A 15847-nucleotide genomic window follows, 5' to 3' on the forward strand; every position below is an offset into this window, starting at 1 on the left:
ATGTTTTTTTTTTAAAAAGGTCAATGTTTAATGCAGAGGATATATTTGTTGTACGTTTGCGTCATTGAGTATCTGTCTGCTAATACAAATATAATACATTAATTTCAAATTATATCATACAGAAAATATCACACAAACAGAAATATGTAGACCAGGAGGTGCAATTAGATTATCATCGAATTGATGACATCTGTTTGTTTTTTTGACTCCTGTATTGTTGGGCTTTTTTGTCTTTATTCAACAGCGGATGGCATAGAGGCCGACAGGAAACAGGGAGAGAGGGGAATGCCCTGCAACAAAGGTCCCTTGCAGGAATCGAACCCAGGGACGCTGCCTTTATGTGGCTTGCATCTTAACCACTCAGCTACCAAGGTGCTCCAAATACAATATCTACAATATCTACAATATCTGAGCTACAAATCACAGAAATAGAAAAATATTACCACTCCGATGAGAAGGCAAGGCTGCTTATTTATACAGTTAAATGCATTTAACATTTAACAGTAAGAATTGGAAACAAAAAACATAAAAACATGCAATTTGAAAAATAAAAATAAAACCCAATAATAGTAAAAACATGGAAACATTAAAACATACAATTAAAAACAAAAAAGTACAGAAAAATAGAAAGAGAGAGAAATAAAATAAAAACTAGACTAGGATAGAGCATTAAATATAAGGTTGCAGCATAAAATAATGATTTATTTATTGATTGATCTAAATTAACTTCTCCTCACTGCTATTTGCTATAAAGCTTATTTTAGAAACAATGTTGCATATTTTGTTGCTATATAGTATATTCCCCTTCAGTGGCGTGCACAGACATTCTGGGGGGCAGGTGCTCAGTGAAAAATAAGGGCACTTTGTGTGGCAGGTGGAAATGCCGGCTGCCTTATTATAGCAGTGTGAGATTTTTTTTTTTTTAAACAAAAAAACATTACAGTTACATGTTGAATGTAATTGCATATTTATTTATGTCAATATGTTAATATTGACCTTTCAATTGGACTATAGCACTGATCAGTCAATCACTGTTGTCTTATTTCTCTGGAATATACGCACATGAGGTTTTTAGCAAGTTAGGCAGCTACAATCAGTGGTGTAATGGTCCCTGGAGAAGTGGGTATACTCTCAATTTTTGCCCTTTTTTAACGCAGACCAGAAAAACGCCCTGTTTTAGAAACAGTGACATGTAAGACTCTATTTAGTTTACCCAAAAATCTGTCAGTAGTATTTGCTCATCGTCACATCATTTCTGCTGCTTGATCTCAGGGAGGAAGGATTATGAAATGACTAAACCAATACTGGCCCACAGACTAGTGAGAGACAACAATGCATTGTGAGTGAACTATTAGTCCATCTACACTGTGGATGGACTAAGGAATAAGGAATTACACCTATTCTCTCCCTTGGCAAGTCAGTAGTTTCTTTTGTAAACTGTCTCTTTGAACAGCTGATTAGCAACAGATAGTGTCGGCCAGATGTGCCACTATTATAAAATTAACATGACTGGATCAGGAGCAGTTTGTAGGTATTAATGGTCACACAGGCAGCCTGCATGAATGCAAATTATAAATGAGGTGTTTCAGTTATCTTTTGAATATTTATTTAAATAAAATACTTCAGATCTGAATTTGACAATGCATCCTTGTTAATATTTTACCTTAGATTAAAAAAAAAACACATATCATTCTCTTCCACACATCAAAATCAATCAGATAAACTCAAAAGTGCTTTCTTCATGAATTGATGCTTTAATAGAAACTGTCATGACAGCTTTGTGACTTAAAGGATGATGATAATTTAAGGATGATGCACTAATGCTACTGACATGTTGCTCTGCATCTCACTGGCAACATGTTGTATTATTTGTGTTGCACTGTTCTCTGTGTCCAATGTTTCAGAAGTTACCCAAACTAGCAATCTACCTAAACTTACCGGTTCATTGCATATCCTAAAGGCAAATCATTTAAAGTAAACTTGTAAAAGTAAATTCCTCGGTTAGCAATATTTACCTCGGCATGGCCCGCCCTTCCCTGCCTCCGATTGGCTCATCAGTTTACTGATTAGATTGACAGCGTGTACTAGCCAATTAGAGGCAGAGTAGCGTGGGTCATGGCTTCACCATCCTAGGGAAAAATGGGCAATTTGGCTTGCAGATACTACTGAATGGTGCGCATCAGGGGGGATTTAGAAGTGGGTATACACAATGCTGACTGAAAATTATTATTATCACACGCTTTTAATCGTCGAGCATTTATAGATTATCATGTCAACATGGGCCACATACAGTAGACTGTTAAAAAAAACAAAAAAACAACAAACTTTCAAAAGGGCACTTGCTTGGTCCAGAGGGCAACGGGCAGGTGCTATAGCACCACCTAGGGTCTATCTGTGCACACCACTGTTCCCCTTCATATCATACAAAAGTGTTTATCACTGTGGGAGATAGTGGTTGTTTGTACAAAACTGCTTCACTCTGATCTGAAATCACAGGACGTTAATGAATATTACTTGTCTTTAATTATGTTACCAGAGTCATATTAAAACCACATAGCTAGAGTTAACAACTTTATAACAGATTGTCACATTAATGAAGGTGATACAATATGTCATTTTCATTCTTATACCTTTAATTCATTTCCTTGAAATTTCGTAGGATCTTTTCAATATCTCATCAATGATGTTTATTGTTGTAATCCGTCAGGGGAGGGTACATTGCATATGCACCATAGGAAGGTGGGGGATCAAATGGTTGAGGTGCTGTTGGTTGTTGTGGTGGTGCAACACCCCAGACTGGTGGGTTGGGGTTGCAAAATGTTTCAAATCCAATACCGGCAAAAGCAGGTGGTGGTCCCACAGCAGGAGCCTGAGAGGCTGGAAGGATGATGATGGGAAATTTGATCTCCGGGTCTGAAGCAAATTTGATATCCAGATAAACCTGTGGAAAATATTATTGTTATATTGTTGATATTTATTTTCATGAACTATTGAAAGCATCAAGTCACAAGAGGGTAGCAGTTCAATATTTGTTTTTGGTTTGATCCTTTTGTGGTTCACCCTATCTCTCTTTTGACAGAAAAACTAATCTCTCAAATTGAAGATTACGCTTATTGTGCACTGAGGGTGTAATTTATTCTTGTTTGTTCAGGTCATTTTTCTTTGAGAATGAGTAAGAAACAAAAAACTAATCTTGGGTCATTGCTCTACAAGTTTAAACAGCACTGTTGAGATTATCATAATTAAAAAACTTCAAATGGTGAGAGAGGGTTGGATTCAATAACATTTGGGCGGTGTAAAGTGCAGCAGTAAGATTACAGAAAGATGTCATGATGTGTGTAAAGGGCATACCCACTATGCTGCTGGACCTGGCCAGGAGAATCTCATCTAGGTAAATTAGGCTTACTAACAAGCAATACCCCTTGATTTTTTTATTTTTCTATTTTCAACATCACTGCTACATAACTCAGAGATGAAACATTTAAGTACAGTATTTATTGACATGCTACAGTAGACTTCTTGCATTAGTTAGTTAAATAAGAAAACTAAACTAAGTAAGTAACTTATTATAATAAACACTTTGACAAGAGACCCAGTAGTGCGTGTGTAGTGCTTACCCTCAGCCTGTACTCCGCCTTGATATTGCTGCAGTTGAGGATGGAGGGCTCCATATCATGGGGGATGGTGATGACCCTCTCGACGTTTTTATTAGTAGATGGAGGGATGGGCTCTCCCACTTCTTTAAGGAGGTCTTTAGTATGAAGTCTTCTCCTCCCGTCTGCGAAGAAGCTGTGCTTTCTGTACACGCAGTACTTAGGCTTGATTTCACGAGACGAGTTGTTCTGAATGCAGGCCACAACCTTTAATCCCTCTCCTTCAAAACAAACCAGCAATGCCACATGTCAAAACAACCCTTGGTTGAGACTAATGAGTGTCAATATTACATTGCGGCCGCTCTCACCTTGGAAGTAACCTGTTTTTTCAATATTCACATCCATGGCTACTGTTCCAGAGGCAAAATGTTTCAATTTCTTGTCCTTAGACTCATGCTGTGGAACCTGACCGAAAACTCAAATTGATTAATGCAATTAAGGCAGGATTTTCCTAAAAGGATTCAAGGATTTTACTTGTCATTCAGCCATATAGGTACATGAAAGAGCGAAATACAGTACTCAAACAACATATACAAAAATCATCCCTGACCTACTAAAAGTGTGTGGTATATGTATTTATCTGTCCTTTTTTTTAATTGTTTTGCTAAGTTCAGGTGCTTCTGAGAATCAACTAGTGGGTGTGTAGCCCCCAGCCAATAACAGCGTGTAGGTGTGTGGATGGACTTGTAGCATAGCAATCAGGTTGCATTGCTGCCTCCGTTTCTCTTCTGCTCTGCACTGCTCTCTGTGTCATAGATGTATAAAGAGCTGCATGTCTGTGTGTCGATCGAAGTTATAGTTCAGCTCCATGTTTGATGACACCCCTATCGAGATGTTTTTGGCATCTAATTCATGTTAAATCATGTTTTATTTCTGTGACGGTGCGCACAACAGCCGTGGCTTTTAATTTTTCCTCGTTCTTTGTCACTAAATAATAATATGTGTTTCTGTTGATCTTTTTCTGAGAGCAGGACCTCAGTCTGAAAAATGGTATTTTGGGGGTGTCATTCATGTTAATTTACGCGCGTTCATTTAGAACAGGTGGGATTCATCATGTTTACGAATGTCATTTACGACTGTTTCCTGGTGATACGAGTGTTTGATGAATCCGATGTGGCACACTCATAAATTCCACCTCACGTAAAAAGTATGACAGATTTAAGAAGAAAAATATGAACATATTCTTGCATCTGGCCCAATGTGGCACGTTTCCACAGGGCTGCGGGCATGTTTATTTGTGCTTTAGACATGACTGCTGTGAAACAGTTACAAAATAGTATTTTATTTATCTGATTCACTGCTTTGTTCTAACCAGCAATTCTCTCTTCATTCACCTTCCACAACCAAATCTGTTTAGGTTTAAGGCCTCACTGTGAGCCCTTGCCAGTATTTTGCGTACATGTCTAAGCCGGTGTTTATGCATGGTGGGGTTGGTGATTGAAAACACCAACAATCCCAGGCAGGTGCTAGATAAAGGTCATTCAACTGCTTCCACAAACCCAACTAGATTCTGTGTTCCCATTGAAATGACAGGAATGTCAAAAGATAAAACTTAGCACTTACCATTATTCCAGGGTCTCTGGTCATGTCTGCGTTCGACACAAAGTTGATCTTCGTTGAATCTTTCTTGTCAATCCTCATTGATCTACCCAGGCTGGCTTCCAGCAAGTACACAATTTTCCCAGTAGAAGCTTTGAAGGAGGAGGGCATTTCCCTAATGCACAACATCAGAAGGTCAGAAGAACAATTTTTCATGAATTGTAGATGTATGACCAAATTTTAATGATTTATTGGGACCCATTTCTATAAAAACCCACTGCTGTTTCTTGGTGGTTACAAAATCTGACAAAACATTTTTTCAGAAGATTATTCAAGTAGGCCTACCATATTTCAAAAGAGACTGTTGTTTGAAAAACTAAAAAGGGAGATGATGAAGGGCAATAACAAATGTAAAGAATGATTACTTACTTCTGAGGGAACTGAAAGGTGAATGGGTAGACGTGGCACCCTGGGCCAACAACATTGCTGTCTGAAAAGCAACAAGACATGCTGTTGGTAAAGAAGGTGATGTTCAGACATCTGTCTATTCTACAACCTTTAGCTGTTCAAATCAAATGAGAAATAAAAGTGATGGGAACTGGAAAAAAGAACACCAACAAATTTCGCATTCAAGCTTCCCAACACTTTTTCACAAGCTCCTTGGTAAAAATAAAACAAACAAACCAAACAAAAGCAAAGAAAGAAAAACTGATAATTAACACTAGCAGCAATTTCTGGGTGGGTTGTTATAATTTGTGATTGGACAACTGAGTGGGTGATCAACAAGGTGCCTCAGCTCACTAAGCAAAGAGCTGACTGGAGTTGTAAAAATATCAAATCAAATCAAGTAGGCTAGATGAAAAATGAAATGAATTCTGTATCAAGCTGTTTTTTACTGAATTAAAACCATGACATAGGATCTTTCAGACACTTGAAACACACCAGAGCCTCAGCACAGACTGACACATAACTGTGAAATACTTACAGTTTCCTTTATTCTCATTTGTCAGTTGTGTTTGGTCGTGGTCCTCTTCTAAGGAAAAGGAACACACTGAATTAATATTTGATGCTTCTGCTGTCCAAAAACGTATTACCACATACAAGGCTGCAAATAAAAAATATTTTATTTATCATTTTGCCTGCAAATTATTTTGAGCTGTGCTGAAGTTGATTGGATGAACAGCAGTGCCTGTTGAAAATGTGCCTGAGACATCCTGCACTATAACACATACAAAGTTCCCGTGCGTGAGGAAAGGAAATAGTAACTCTCAACTCTTAGTTCATTTTCTAAAATGTGTTTCTCATCACTATGGATGCAATCCCTCCTCTGACCACAATATGGGTGGCAATGCCAGAGTGGCGGAATGGTGCTTCCGTTATTTCTGCTCATTGACTCCATGGACAGAAAAAAACAACGTTGTTTATGAAGTATTTTTTCACATATTTCTCGAAAGCTGCTCATTCTTTTTTCGGCACCCTTGTGAGCAGCCTAGGTTAACCTCATTAAGCACACACTGTTAACATAAAAAATGGTAAGAAAAGCTTCAATTATTGAGCCAAATGAGACGTGAAATAACCTACGATCAACTTCCACAAAAAACGAACACACAAAAAAATCAATTTCATACTGCAATTAGATGATATACTTCCACAGACTGAGGTGTTGTGGAATAAGAATAGGTTTGCATCAGGTATTCCTCCTACGTTTGGTTGTAAAATTTAAAAATTCGAGTACATTCCACAGGAAGAGATACTAATTATGGCAATAAATATCGTTGTATGCGGAAACGAGAACTAAATGAACTCACCCTTGTGATTTTTGTCCTGGACGAAGTAATGTTTAATACTGAAGTACTTGTCCTTGGAGTGGTAAACAACAGTAACTTGGCCATACCTCTCGGTCCACAAGACTCTGGATTTCCCCTTGAATTTAATAATCAGGGAGTCTATTTGGAGCTCTTTCTCCACTTCCAGCGTCACCTTGCCTGAAATGCATTCGCCACTGGTAAAGGTGTTTGTGTCATTTGGAGGGTCATAGGTGACTTTGAGGCTCTTCACGGTGTTCGGCATGGTGTGTCTGGTACTCTGTCGATGTTGCTGAGGACCAAATAACTTCAATTAACTTCCGCGGTGGGTGGGTCCAAACCCTGAGTAAAACATTCCAAGATAATTCCTCCTCCCCTCACCTATTCAGTTAATCATTATGCTCATAGCCCACGTACCTGTCCTCCAGTCACCTCTCACCTGTGTTCCCCGTCTGTCTTGTTGTATCTCAAAAAGTTAATATATCAGTTTGTTCGGTAATGGGGGTAATAATCTATGATCAAATTAATCATAATCAGCTACTAATAATATAAAAACTAAATTTCCACGAGTTTTAATGTAATGTATCATTACTGGTGAAAATATCACTTTTGCTTGTGCAGATATGACTCAGTGAAAAGCTCTTAACAGTAGACCTATTTGACATGCTATCTGACCGCTAAGCAAAACACATAATGAATACTTCTGCAGCAGTTGTGAGGTGAGATAGTGAAGAAAAATGTTGGTTTTTTATGTTGTAAGGTGTATCTATGCATAGAAATAGAGTATTGGCTTTAATTGGCTGTAATAATTAAACCACAAATCATCATAATTTGCTAGAATTGAATTGTTGGATGATTTGTGTGCATGGCAACAATATGGTACTACAGGTTACTGCTGATATCGGTGTGTTTACATGAAGGATATATCGACATAAGTCTCAAAGGAAAAGACTGAACTGGCTGAGCTGTTTCAATCTATGCAAATCTCTACAAGATATCTGATGTGAATACAAACGAGTAAAAACAATCACAAGATAGAAGAGCATAGACACTGAACACATGATCCCAAAAAAGACGATATATTAAGTTCTATACACGTAGCTAAACATTTGTATATGGAGTCCAGGAGAAGTACGTCAGGACAGAGTATTAACATTGTTGAAAGCTTTCAGTTTGCACCATAAAAGCAGAAAATACACACATTTATTTACAGAAATATGTGAGAATCCTTGATCAAGTTGAAATCTTTCAAATCAAAAACTATTCTGGACGGTAGTCCTATTTCTTTCATCAATATGTCAGTGTATGTTAGTATATACGTTTTTTTATTTATATGTCCTACCTGTTACCTTTTACTGTTATCTAGAAACTTTACAACAAATCATTAAAAGTGAATGTTTAAGTAGTCTCATGTTGTGTACTTCAAGCTGTCCTGTAAACAGATGTGAGTGTGTGGCTAAACCAGTTGTCAAGTTACTGTCACCAGTCCAAGAGCTCTCGATTTGATCGATTTTAGTAATTTCTTAAACTTTGACAGTGATATAGTCAGGGCCTGTCACCATATTTATCATCCATAAACAACAACACTATGTGAAATATTTGGCGCTCTGTCAAGAAATTTATAAAATGATATGACATAGAAAGCAAGCAAGGAATGTCCAGCAGGAGGAGCCTCCAAACTTCTAAGTCAGCACATAGTTTCCCCCTATAGGATATCAGATATAGTGCACCATATTTTCAGTCAAGGAAAAACTGTGTAAGGCAAATGATACATAATAAATAACAAATAGCTCAACACAAAAGCATATTGACATCCAAATTCATTTAATTTAATTTATACATTGCATGTGTCTATATTACTGTAAAAGAATCGAAACTTAAACAATACTTAAAACAGAAAACAAACACCTCTCATAGTCTGACCATGGCAGACCAGAACATCTTCCAGTTCAAGTGAGGAAATATCAAATACTTGACTGTACCCAATTTATCTAGACTTGTATATGTAGCTTTGGTACAGGCCTATTCAGGTGTCACCACAATACCTTCTTTGACTGCCAGCTCCTGCAGGAAGTGGCCAGTTAAATCATTGCAAGCAGAAAGGGAGGGGTCATGACATTATAAAAAATACTGAAGATTGACTGGAGATTTTTACCTATTATGAACAATCATTTCTTGTTATGGACTCATGGTTTTTGGACTCTTTGACCCTGTTTACACCTGGTATTAACTTAAATCTCAGGTGATCCAATCACAAGTGGACAGCCATTCACACCTGTCTCTATTATGCATCTCAACCACTTGTGTCCAGATTCTGTTGCTGAATAAGTCACTTCTGCTAGAAGGTCAAATAGCCCTGCTCACAGTTATGACATCAGTCAGACAAGTGCCAGATTTGTTTTAGTTCAGGTTAAAGAGTTAACAGCTAAGAAAAATGTTTCAAGAAGTAATACACATGAATGGGCTATTCCAACTGATCCGATTACTCCAACCACATACATCATCATTCCATGTGCTCCTTTTCATTCTTTCAAACATTCACCAAGTCAACCACCACGTCCTGCGTTTACACTACAAAAGATATTTGGTCAAATGTGTCCCAGACCACCTCAGCAAGTGGTTTGAGTGATCAGATTACAATATGTCCTGGTGGTCATTTACACTCGTATGTAGTGCTGCCCACTTGTTATTGGATCACCCGAGACAAATGTTAATGCCAGGGTGTTTGTGTTTTTGTTCTCTTGGTTTCCTGTGTTGTCCAGTGCTTTTGGTCATTTGTGTTGTTGGTTTGAAGGACTGCCTTTTGTTATTGGTTAGCTGATGGTGTTGTACTTGGGTTTATATTCATGTGTTTTCTTGCATGGTTTATTGCAGCTGGGTTGTATTAAGAGTATGGTGTTTTCGGGGTTTTGGTTTTCAGTTTGCTATGTGTTTCCCCTCTGTGTTCCTGCATTCCTCCCTGACCCATTTTTCCATCCACATCTGCCCTGCATCATGTTCATTAGCCCTGCCCTGCTCTGTGTCTTCCCAGCCAATCAACTCCCAACCTGCCCTTGTGTCTAGTCGCCTGTTCCCCATTCCCGGATCACATCTGTCTGTATTTAAGTCTTGGTTTGTAGTTCAGTTTTATTGGATCATCTGTTCTGTTCAGTTTGCCCTGGTTTGTTCAAGTCTTGTCCTGCGATCTGTTTTCCTCAGCTCAGCCAGTTTTTGTTTTGCAGCTCAGTCCAATAATAAAGGCATTTTTCTTCAGCCTGCAATCTCTGTATTTAGGTCCACCTACTCCGCTATTTATGACATTTCTTTCAACAGCTCTCCGTGACCATTTTTAGAGCAAGTGCAATAAACCCGTTTCACCAGCATTCTGTTTATCAAATCAGACACTATGTTTACAGGGTTGGACATTTGTTTTGTGCTAATGCTCATAAAATATGAACCTACCTCTCAGTAAGGTAGTGTGGAATAAAATAATACACACAAAACAGAAGCAAGTGCTAACATATATATAAGAGGTCAAAAACATGTTGTATGGAGATTGAGATGTACTTTAAAGGCCAAGACTTAAGTGAAAATAAAGAAGTGACAATAATGGCTACATTCAAAAAGGGTTTTGCAGACTCATATCAGATCAGATATTTTCTTTCTTTTTACTTTCTTTCTAACACTTAACATGTCGAATTAAAGAACAGGCAGAAAGTTCCTTTTTGCAGCTTAATCTTCTGAATTTCTATGTCTAATTTCAAAATTAAGTGTCTGAACGTCATCATGGTAATTATCACCAGCTGCAAAAAGAAATACAATTATTTTATTTTTTCATTAATGCATGACACTAGTTTTTGTTAACTGTATCTAATAACTATAATGGTTTTATTCAAGTTGGTGAGAGATATGCTGTAGCTTCTCAGATTGATTGGGATACAGTAGCAGTCAGGTAGATCATGTATCATTTAATCAAGTGAAATCACAACTATACTTGCAGAGGACAAAAATGTGTTGTACATTATTTGCGTGGAAGCCTTAATAAATTAATTTCAACTTACCTACAACATACAGAAAATATCACACAAACAGAAATATGTGGACCAGGAGGTGCTATTATATTATCATCTTATTAATGTCATCTGCCTGTTTTTTGACTACACTATCTTTACACCTCAAACACCCTGTGCTTAGAAATCACAGAAATACAAAAAGCATGCCACTTAGATGGTAAGAAACCAGTTCAGTTGTGAAAGTATCTTAATAAACTCACCACTACTATTTGCTTTAAAGCATATTTTGAAAATAATGCTATATAATTTGTAAATAAATACGTGTATGTCCTTGAACTGTCCAAGGATCTTCACAATCCCATCAATGCTATTTATTGCCATAATCCATCATGAAAGGGCACAATGCACATTCATCATAGGAAGGTGGGGGATCAGATGGTTCAGGTTCTGATGGTTGTTGTGGTGGTAGAACATCCTGGACTGGTGGGTTTGGGTTGCTAGACGCTTTAGATGCAGAAGCATGTGGTGATGCTTTAAATGCAGCTTTTGATGGAGAAACAGGTGGTGGTCCCACAGCAGGAGCCTAAGAAGCTGGGAGGATGATTATGGGAAACTTGATCTCCGGGTCTGAAGCAAATTTGACATGCAGATAAACCTGTGGAAAATATTATTGTTGTTATATGTTTTTCCTTCTTAACATTGCCAGGGAAAAGAATATGCATATTGCAAGCATTATATGATTTGAGTTACAAGATGGCATTGGTTCAGTATCTATTTTGGTTTGATCCTTGTGCGGTTCACCTCTCTTTCTTTTGACAGAACAGCTAACCTCTCGGACATAGGATTATGCTCATCATGCAGAATGTCATTTAACATATTCTTATTTGTTCTGATCATTTTTCACTGAGATGAGTAACAAACATTTCTTGGCAATTCTTGGTTCGTTGCTCTACAAGGTTAAACTGGTCTGTTGCGTTTTTTTGTTTTTTGTTTACACTTCATTCTGTGTGCACAAAGTGCAGCCATGAGATTACAGACAAGTCTTATGATGTGTTTAAACAGCAAAAACATTGAGAAACTGTTTTAGTCACTATGCTGCTGGATGGCCAGGAGAATCTTATCTAAATAAAGAAAGCATACTAACAACCAATACCCCTTGGTTTTTAATTTTCAACATTGCCGCTACATAACTCAGATATGAAATATTCATAACACAGTATCACACAAGCCAGAACAACTTCAGGGAGTAGTAGATGTTTAATTGGGATTTGTTTTAAAATAATGTAGAATTTAAAGAGGTAACAGCTTTTTTCAACTTTTTTTAACTTACTTTTCCAATTAAACCTGAAATTACTATAAGGTCGAAATTTTATTAACATGCTACATTAGATTTCCTTTCAATATGTAAACTGATTATAATACACACTTTGACAAGATACCTAAATTAGTTATTGTGCAGTCACATGAGAAAATGCGCGTGCACACACACACAAACACACACACACACACACACACACACACACACACACACACACACACACACACACACAAACACTGTTCTGTTCTGTTGGTGTCCTGTAGTGCTTACCCTCAGCCTGTACTCCACCTTGATGGTGCTGCAGTTGAGGATGGAAGGCTCCACATGATGGGGGATGGTGATGACCCTTGCGACCCTTTTATTTGCAGATGGAGGGATGGGCTCTCCCACCTGTGCTTTCTGTACACACAGTACTTGGGCTTGATTTCACGAGACGAGTTGTTCATAATGCGAGCCACTACCACTAATCCCTCTCCTGCAAAACAAACCAGCAATGCCACATATCAAAACAACCCTTGGTTGAGACTAATGAATGTCAATATTACATTGCATGCTCTCACCCTGGAAGTAACCTGTTTTTTCAGTTTTTACATCCATGATTATTGTTCCTGAGGCAAAAAGTATCCGTTTATCGAGCTTAGACTCATGCTGTGGTATCTGCAAGAAAACACAAATTGAATAATGCAATTAATGCAGGATTTCCAACATATTATACAAAAATTATCACTGACCTACTAAAAGTGTTCAGTGTATGTATTTATCTGTCCTCTGCCTGTATTTTATTATTTTATTATTTTGCTGTATTCAGGTGCTTCTGAGAATCAACCTTTGGGCAGTGGGTGTGTAGCCCCCAGCCAACAGTGTGCAGGTGTGAGGACCGACTCGTAGCATAGCAACCAGGTTACATTGCTGCCTCCGTTTCTCTTCTGCTCTGTTCTGCACTGCCTGTCTGCATTTAAATGTTGTGTTAATTGAGTCAATTTAACAGGTGTAATGCTAAATTAACCATTAAATAAAATTCATGTCAACCAAATCTGTTTAGGTTTAAGGCCTCACTGTGAGCCCTTGCCAGTATTTTGCGTACATGTCTAAGCCGGTGTTTATGCATGGTGGGGTTGGTGATTGAAAACACCAACAAGCCCAGACAGGTACTAGATAAAGGTTAAATTGTATTCATTCTTTAGTCATGCTTCCACAAACCCAACTAGATTCTTTGTTCCCATTGAAATGACAGGGATATGAAAGATACAACTTAGCACATACCATTAGTCCAGGGTCCTTTGTCACGTCCACTTTTGACACAAAGTTGATCTGCGTTGAATCTGTCTTATCAAGCCACATTGATCTACCCAGGATGGCTTCCAGTAAGTACACAATTTTACCGTCATGACCTCTGAAGGAGGAGGGCATTTCCCTAATGCACAACATCAGAAGGCCAGAAGAACAATTTTTCATGACTTGTAGATCTGTGGCTGACTAGACACATTTCTATAAAAACAAATTGCTGTTTCTTAGTGGTTGCAAAATCTGTCAAAAGTTTTTTTTTTCAGACGATTATTCAAGTACCATATTTCCAATGATATTGTTTTAAAAACTAAATATGGAGATGATAAAAGGCACAAACTTATTTTGGAACCATTAATCCAATGATTACTTACTGAAGAGGGAACTGAAAGGTGAATGGGTAGACGTGACGCCCTAGGCCAACAACCCTATTGTCTGAAAAGCAACAAGACATGCTGTTGAAAAAGTAGGGGATGTTTAGACATCTGTCTATTTTAGGGTTAGGGTTAGAATTATTTCAATCTCTCCTGATTGAACTGTGAAATACTTACAGTGTCCTTTATTTCCTTTAGTTTTCTGTGGTGTTTGGTGGTCATTTCCTAAGGAAAAGGAACACACTGAATTAATATTTGATACCTGGGCTCTGCAAAAACTTATTAACATGTTACCACATATAAGGCTGCAAATAAAAATCGTTTTATTTGTCAATTTGCCTTCAAAGTCATTTATTGATCATTTGTGGTTGTGAAACATACCTCTCATCCAAATCCAATGTTTTATCAACAAAATCAAAGATTTTCAGTTTACTATCACTTACAAATAAAAGTGGGGAAATCAGAAGGTCGACCTAAAGATTTGTTTGCATTTTTTGCTTTCAAAAATCGACTAAATGAGCTAATTAGTTGCCCATTGATTGCCTGTCAGTGAACTACTCTAACCACATATTTACATATGGTGGAAAGATTATTTTTCTTTTATCTTCTATCATCTTATCTTTTTACATCATTTGGTCAATAAAATGTCAGAGAATGGTGAAAAACATTCATCATAACACCCTGGAGTCCAGAGTGATGTCCTCAAATGTCTAATTTTGTCCAACCGGCAGTCAATAACACCAACATATTAAATTTACAGTTTTTTAAGAACACAAAAATCCTTAAATTCTAATATTCTTCTGTTCTTGCACTTAGACAACTTGCACAAAAAAAAGTCCGCTTCATTTTGAAATTATAGGGTATATTTCCACAGAATGCACTTTTGAGGAATGAGAAAGATGTTGGTTTGAGTTTGTTATTATCCGTCATGTATTGCATGTTTTGTTGAGAAGAACTCAGAAGAATCAGGTATTTACACTATAACCAATTATCTTATTTCTTATTCCATTCACAAACAATTAAAATGTGAGATAGTTTACCCCTTTGTTTGGTTGCAATATTAAGGTGAATCCGAAGGGGTGCATTTCACTGCAGGGGTGCATATTATGGCAGTAAGCTTGCATGCAGAAATGAGCATAATAAAAAACAATAATTAAATTAGATAAACTTACCTTTGCAATGTTTGTCTTGGATGAAGTAATGACTGATGCTGAAGTATTTGGCCATGGAGTGGTAGTTAGAAATATCATATCCTAACTGCTCGGACCACTTGACGTCAGCTTTCGCCTCTAATTTAATTGACAGGGAGTCTATTTCATACTCTTTGTCCACTTCCAGAGTGACCTGGCCTGAAATGCAGTCGCCATTAGTAAAGGTGTTTGTCCTGTTAGGAGCTTTATAGGTGACTTCGAGGCTCTTCACGGGGGTGAACATGATGTGTCTGGTACACTGTCAATATTGGTGAGAAAATATATAACCAAGTAACGACAGGTAAATTCCACAGTGGGTGTGCCCCAATCAAGACTGAAAATTTCCACAATAATGCCTCCTACCCTCTCTTATCATAGTCTATGATAAAGTGACTTATTTGGTCTCATGCTGAGCCAACCTGAGCCTGTACTGAATGAATACATACGTGTTACAATGCTACATAAATACCACCTTATATTCTGTTTAAAACAAGTTTAGCTTGTAAATCTATAACAAATTGAAACTTTTCCTGTTCAAATGGAAACACCTTTGTTTGAAGCCTGTAGACGTGCAACACAAGCTGTGTGCTGTATCATAATGCATCCTGAACGCTTACAGAAATGTTTATCATGAAAAGCCAGCAAGACAGTCATCAGTCATTTGTAATTTAATCTAATATATATTTAATTAA

At 37.5% G+C, this 15847-nt stretch overlaps 1 protein-coding gene and 1 pseudogene across 1 annotated transcript; both read right to left on the reverse strand.

The window, feature by feature from the left end:
- Positions 1 to 2612: 2612 nt before the first annotated feature.
- Positions 2613 to 7288, reverse strand: LOC133979064 (arrestin domain-containing protein 3-like). Its single transcript, XM_062417495.1, has 7 exons — positions 7001 to 7288; positions 6178 to 6225; positions 5622 to 5682; positions 5217 to 5367; positions 3962 to 4058; positions 3618 to 3874; positions 2613 to 2941 (listed from the first exon to the last, which is right to left on the reverse strand). Exons 1-7 carry the CDS (start codon positions 7260 to 7262, stop codon positions 2678 to 2680), a joined length of 1140 nt encoding a protein of 379 aa, XP_062273479.1. The 5' UTR covers positions 7263 to 7288; the 3' UTR covers positions 2613 to 2677.
- Positions 7289 to 11572: 4284 nt separating this feature from the next.
- LOC133979326 (arrestin domain-containing protein 3-like) lies at positions 11573 to 15399 on the reverse strand (annotated as a pseudogene).
- Between the last annotated feature and the right edge of the window lie 448 nt (positions 15400 to 15847).

This window comes from Scomber scombrus, chromosome 4, assembly GCF_963691925.1.
Source record: "Scomber scombrus chromosome 4, fScoSco1.1, whole genome shotgun sequence".
In the NCBI taxonomy this organism is placed as follows: Eukaryota; Metazoa; Chordata; class Actinopteri; order Scombriformes; family Scombridae; genus Scomber; species Scomber scombrus.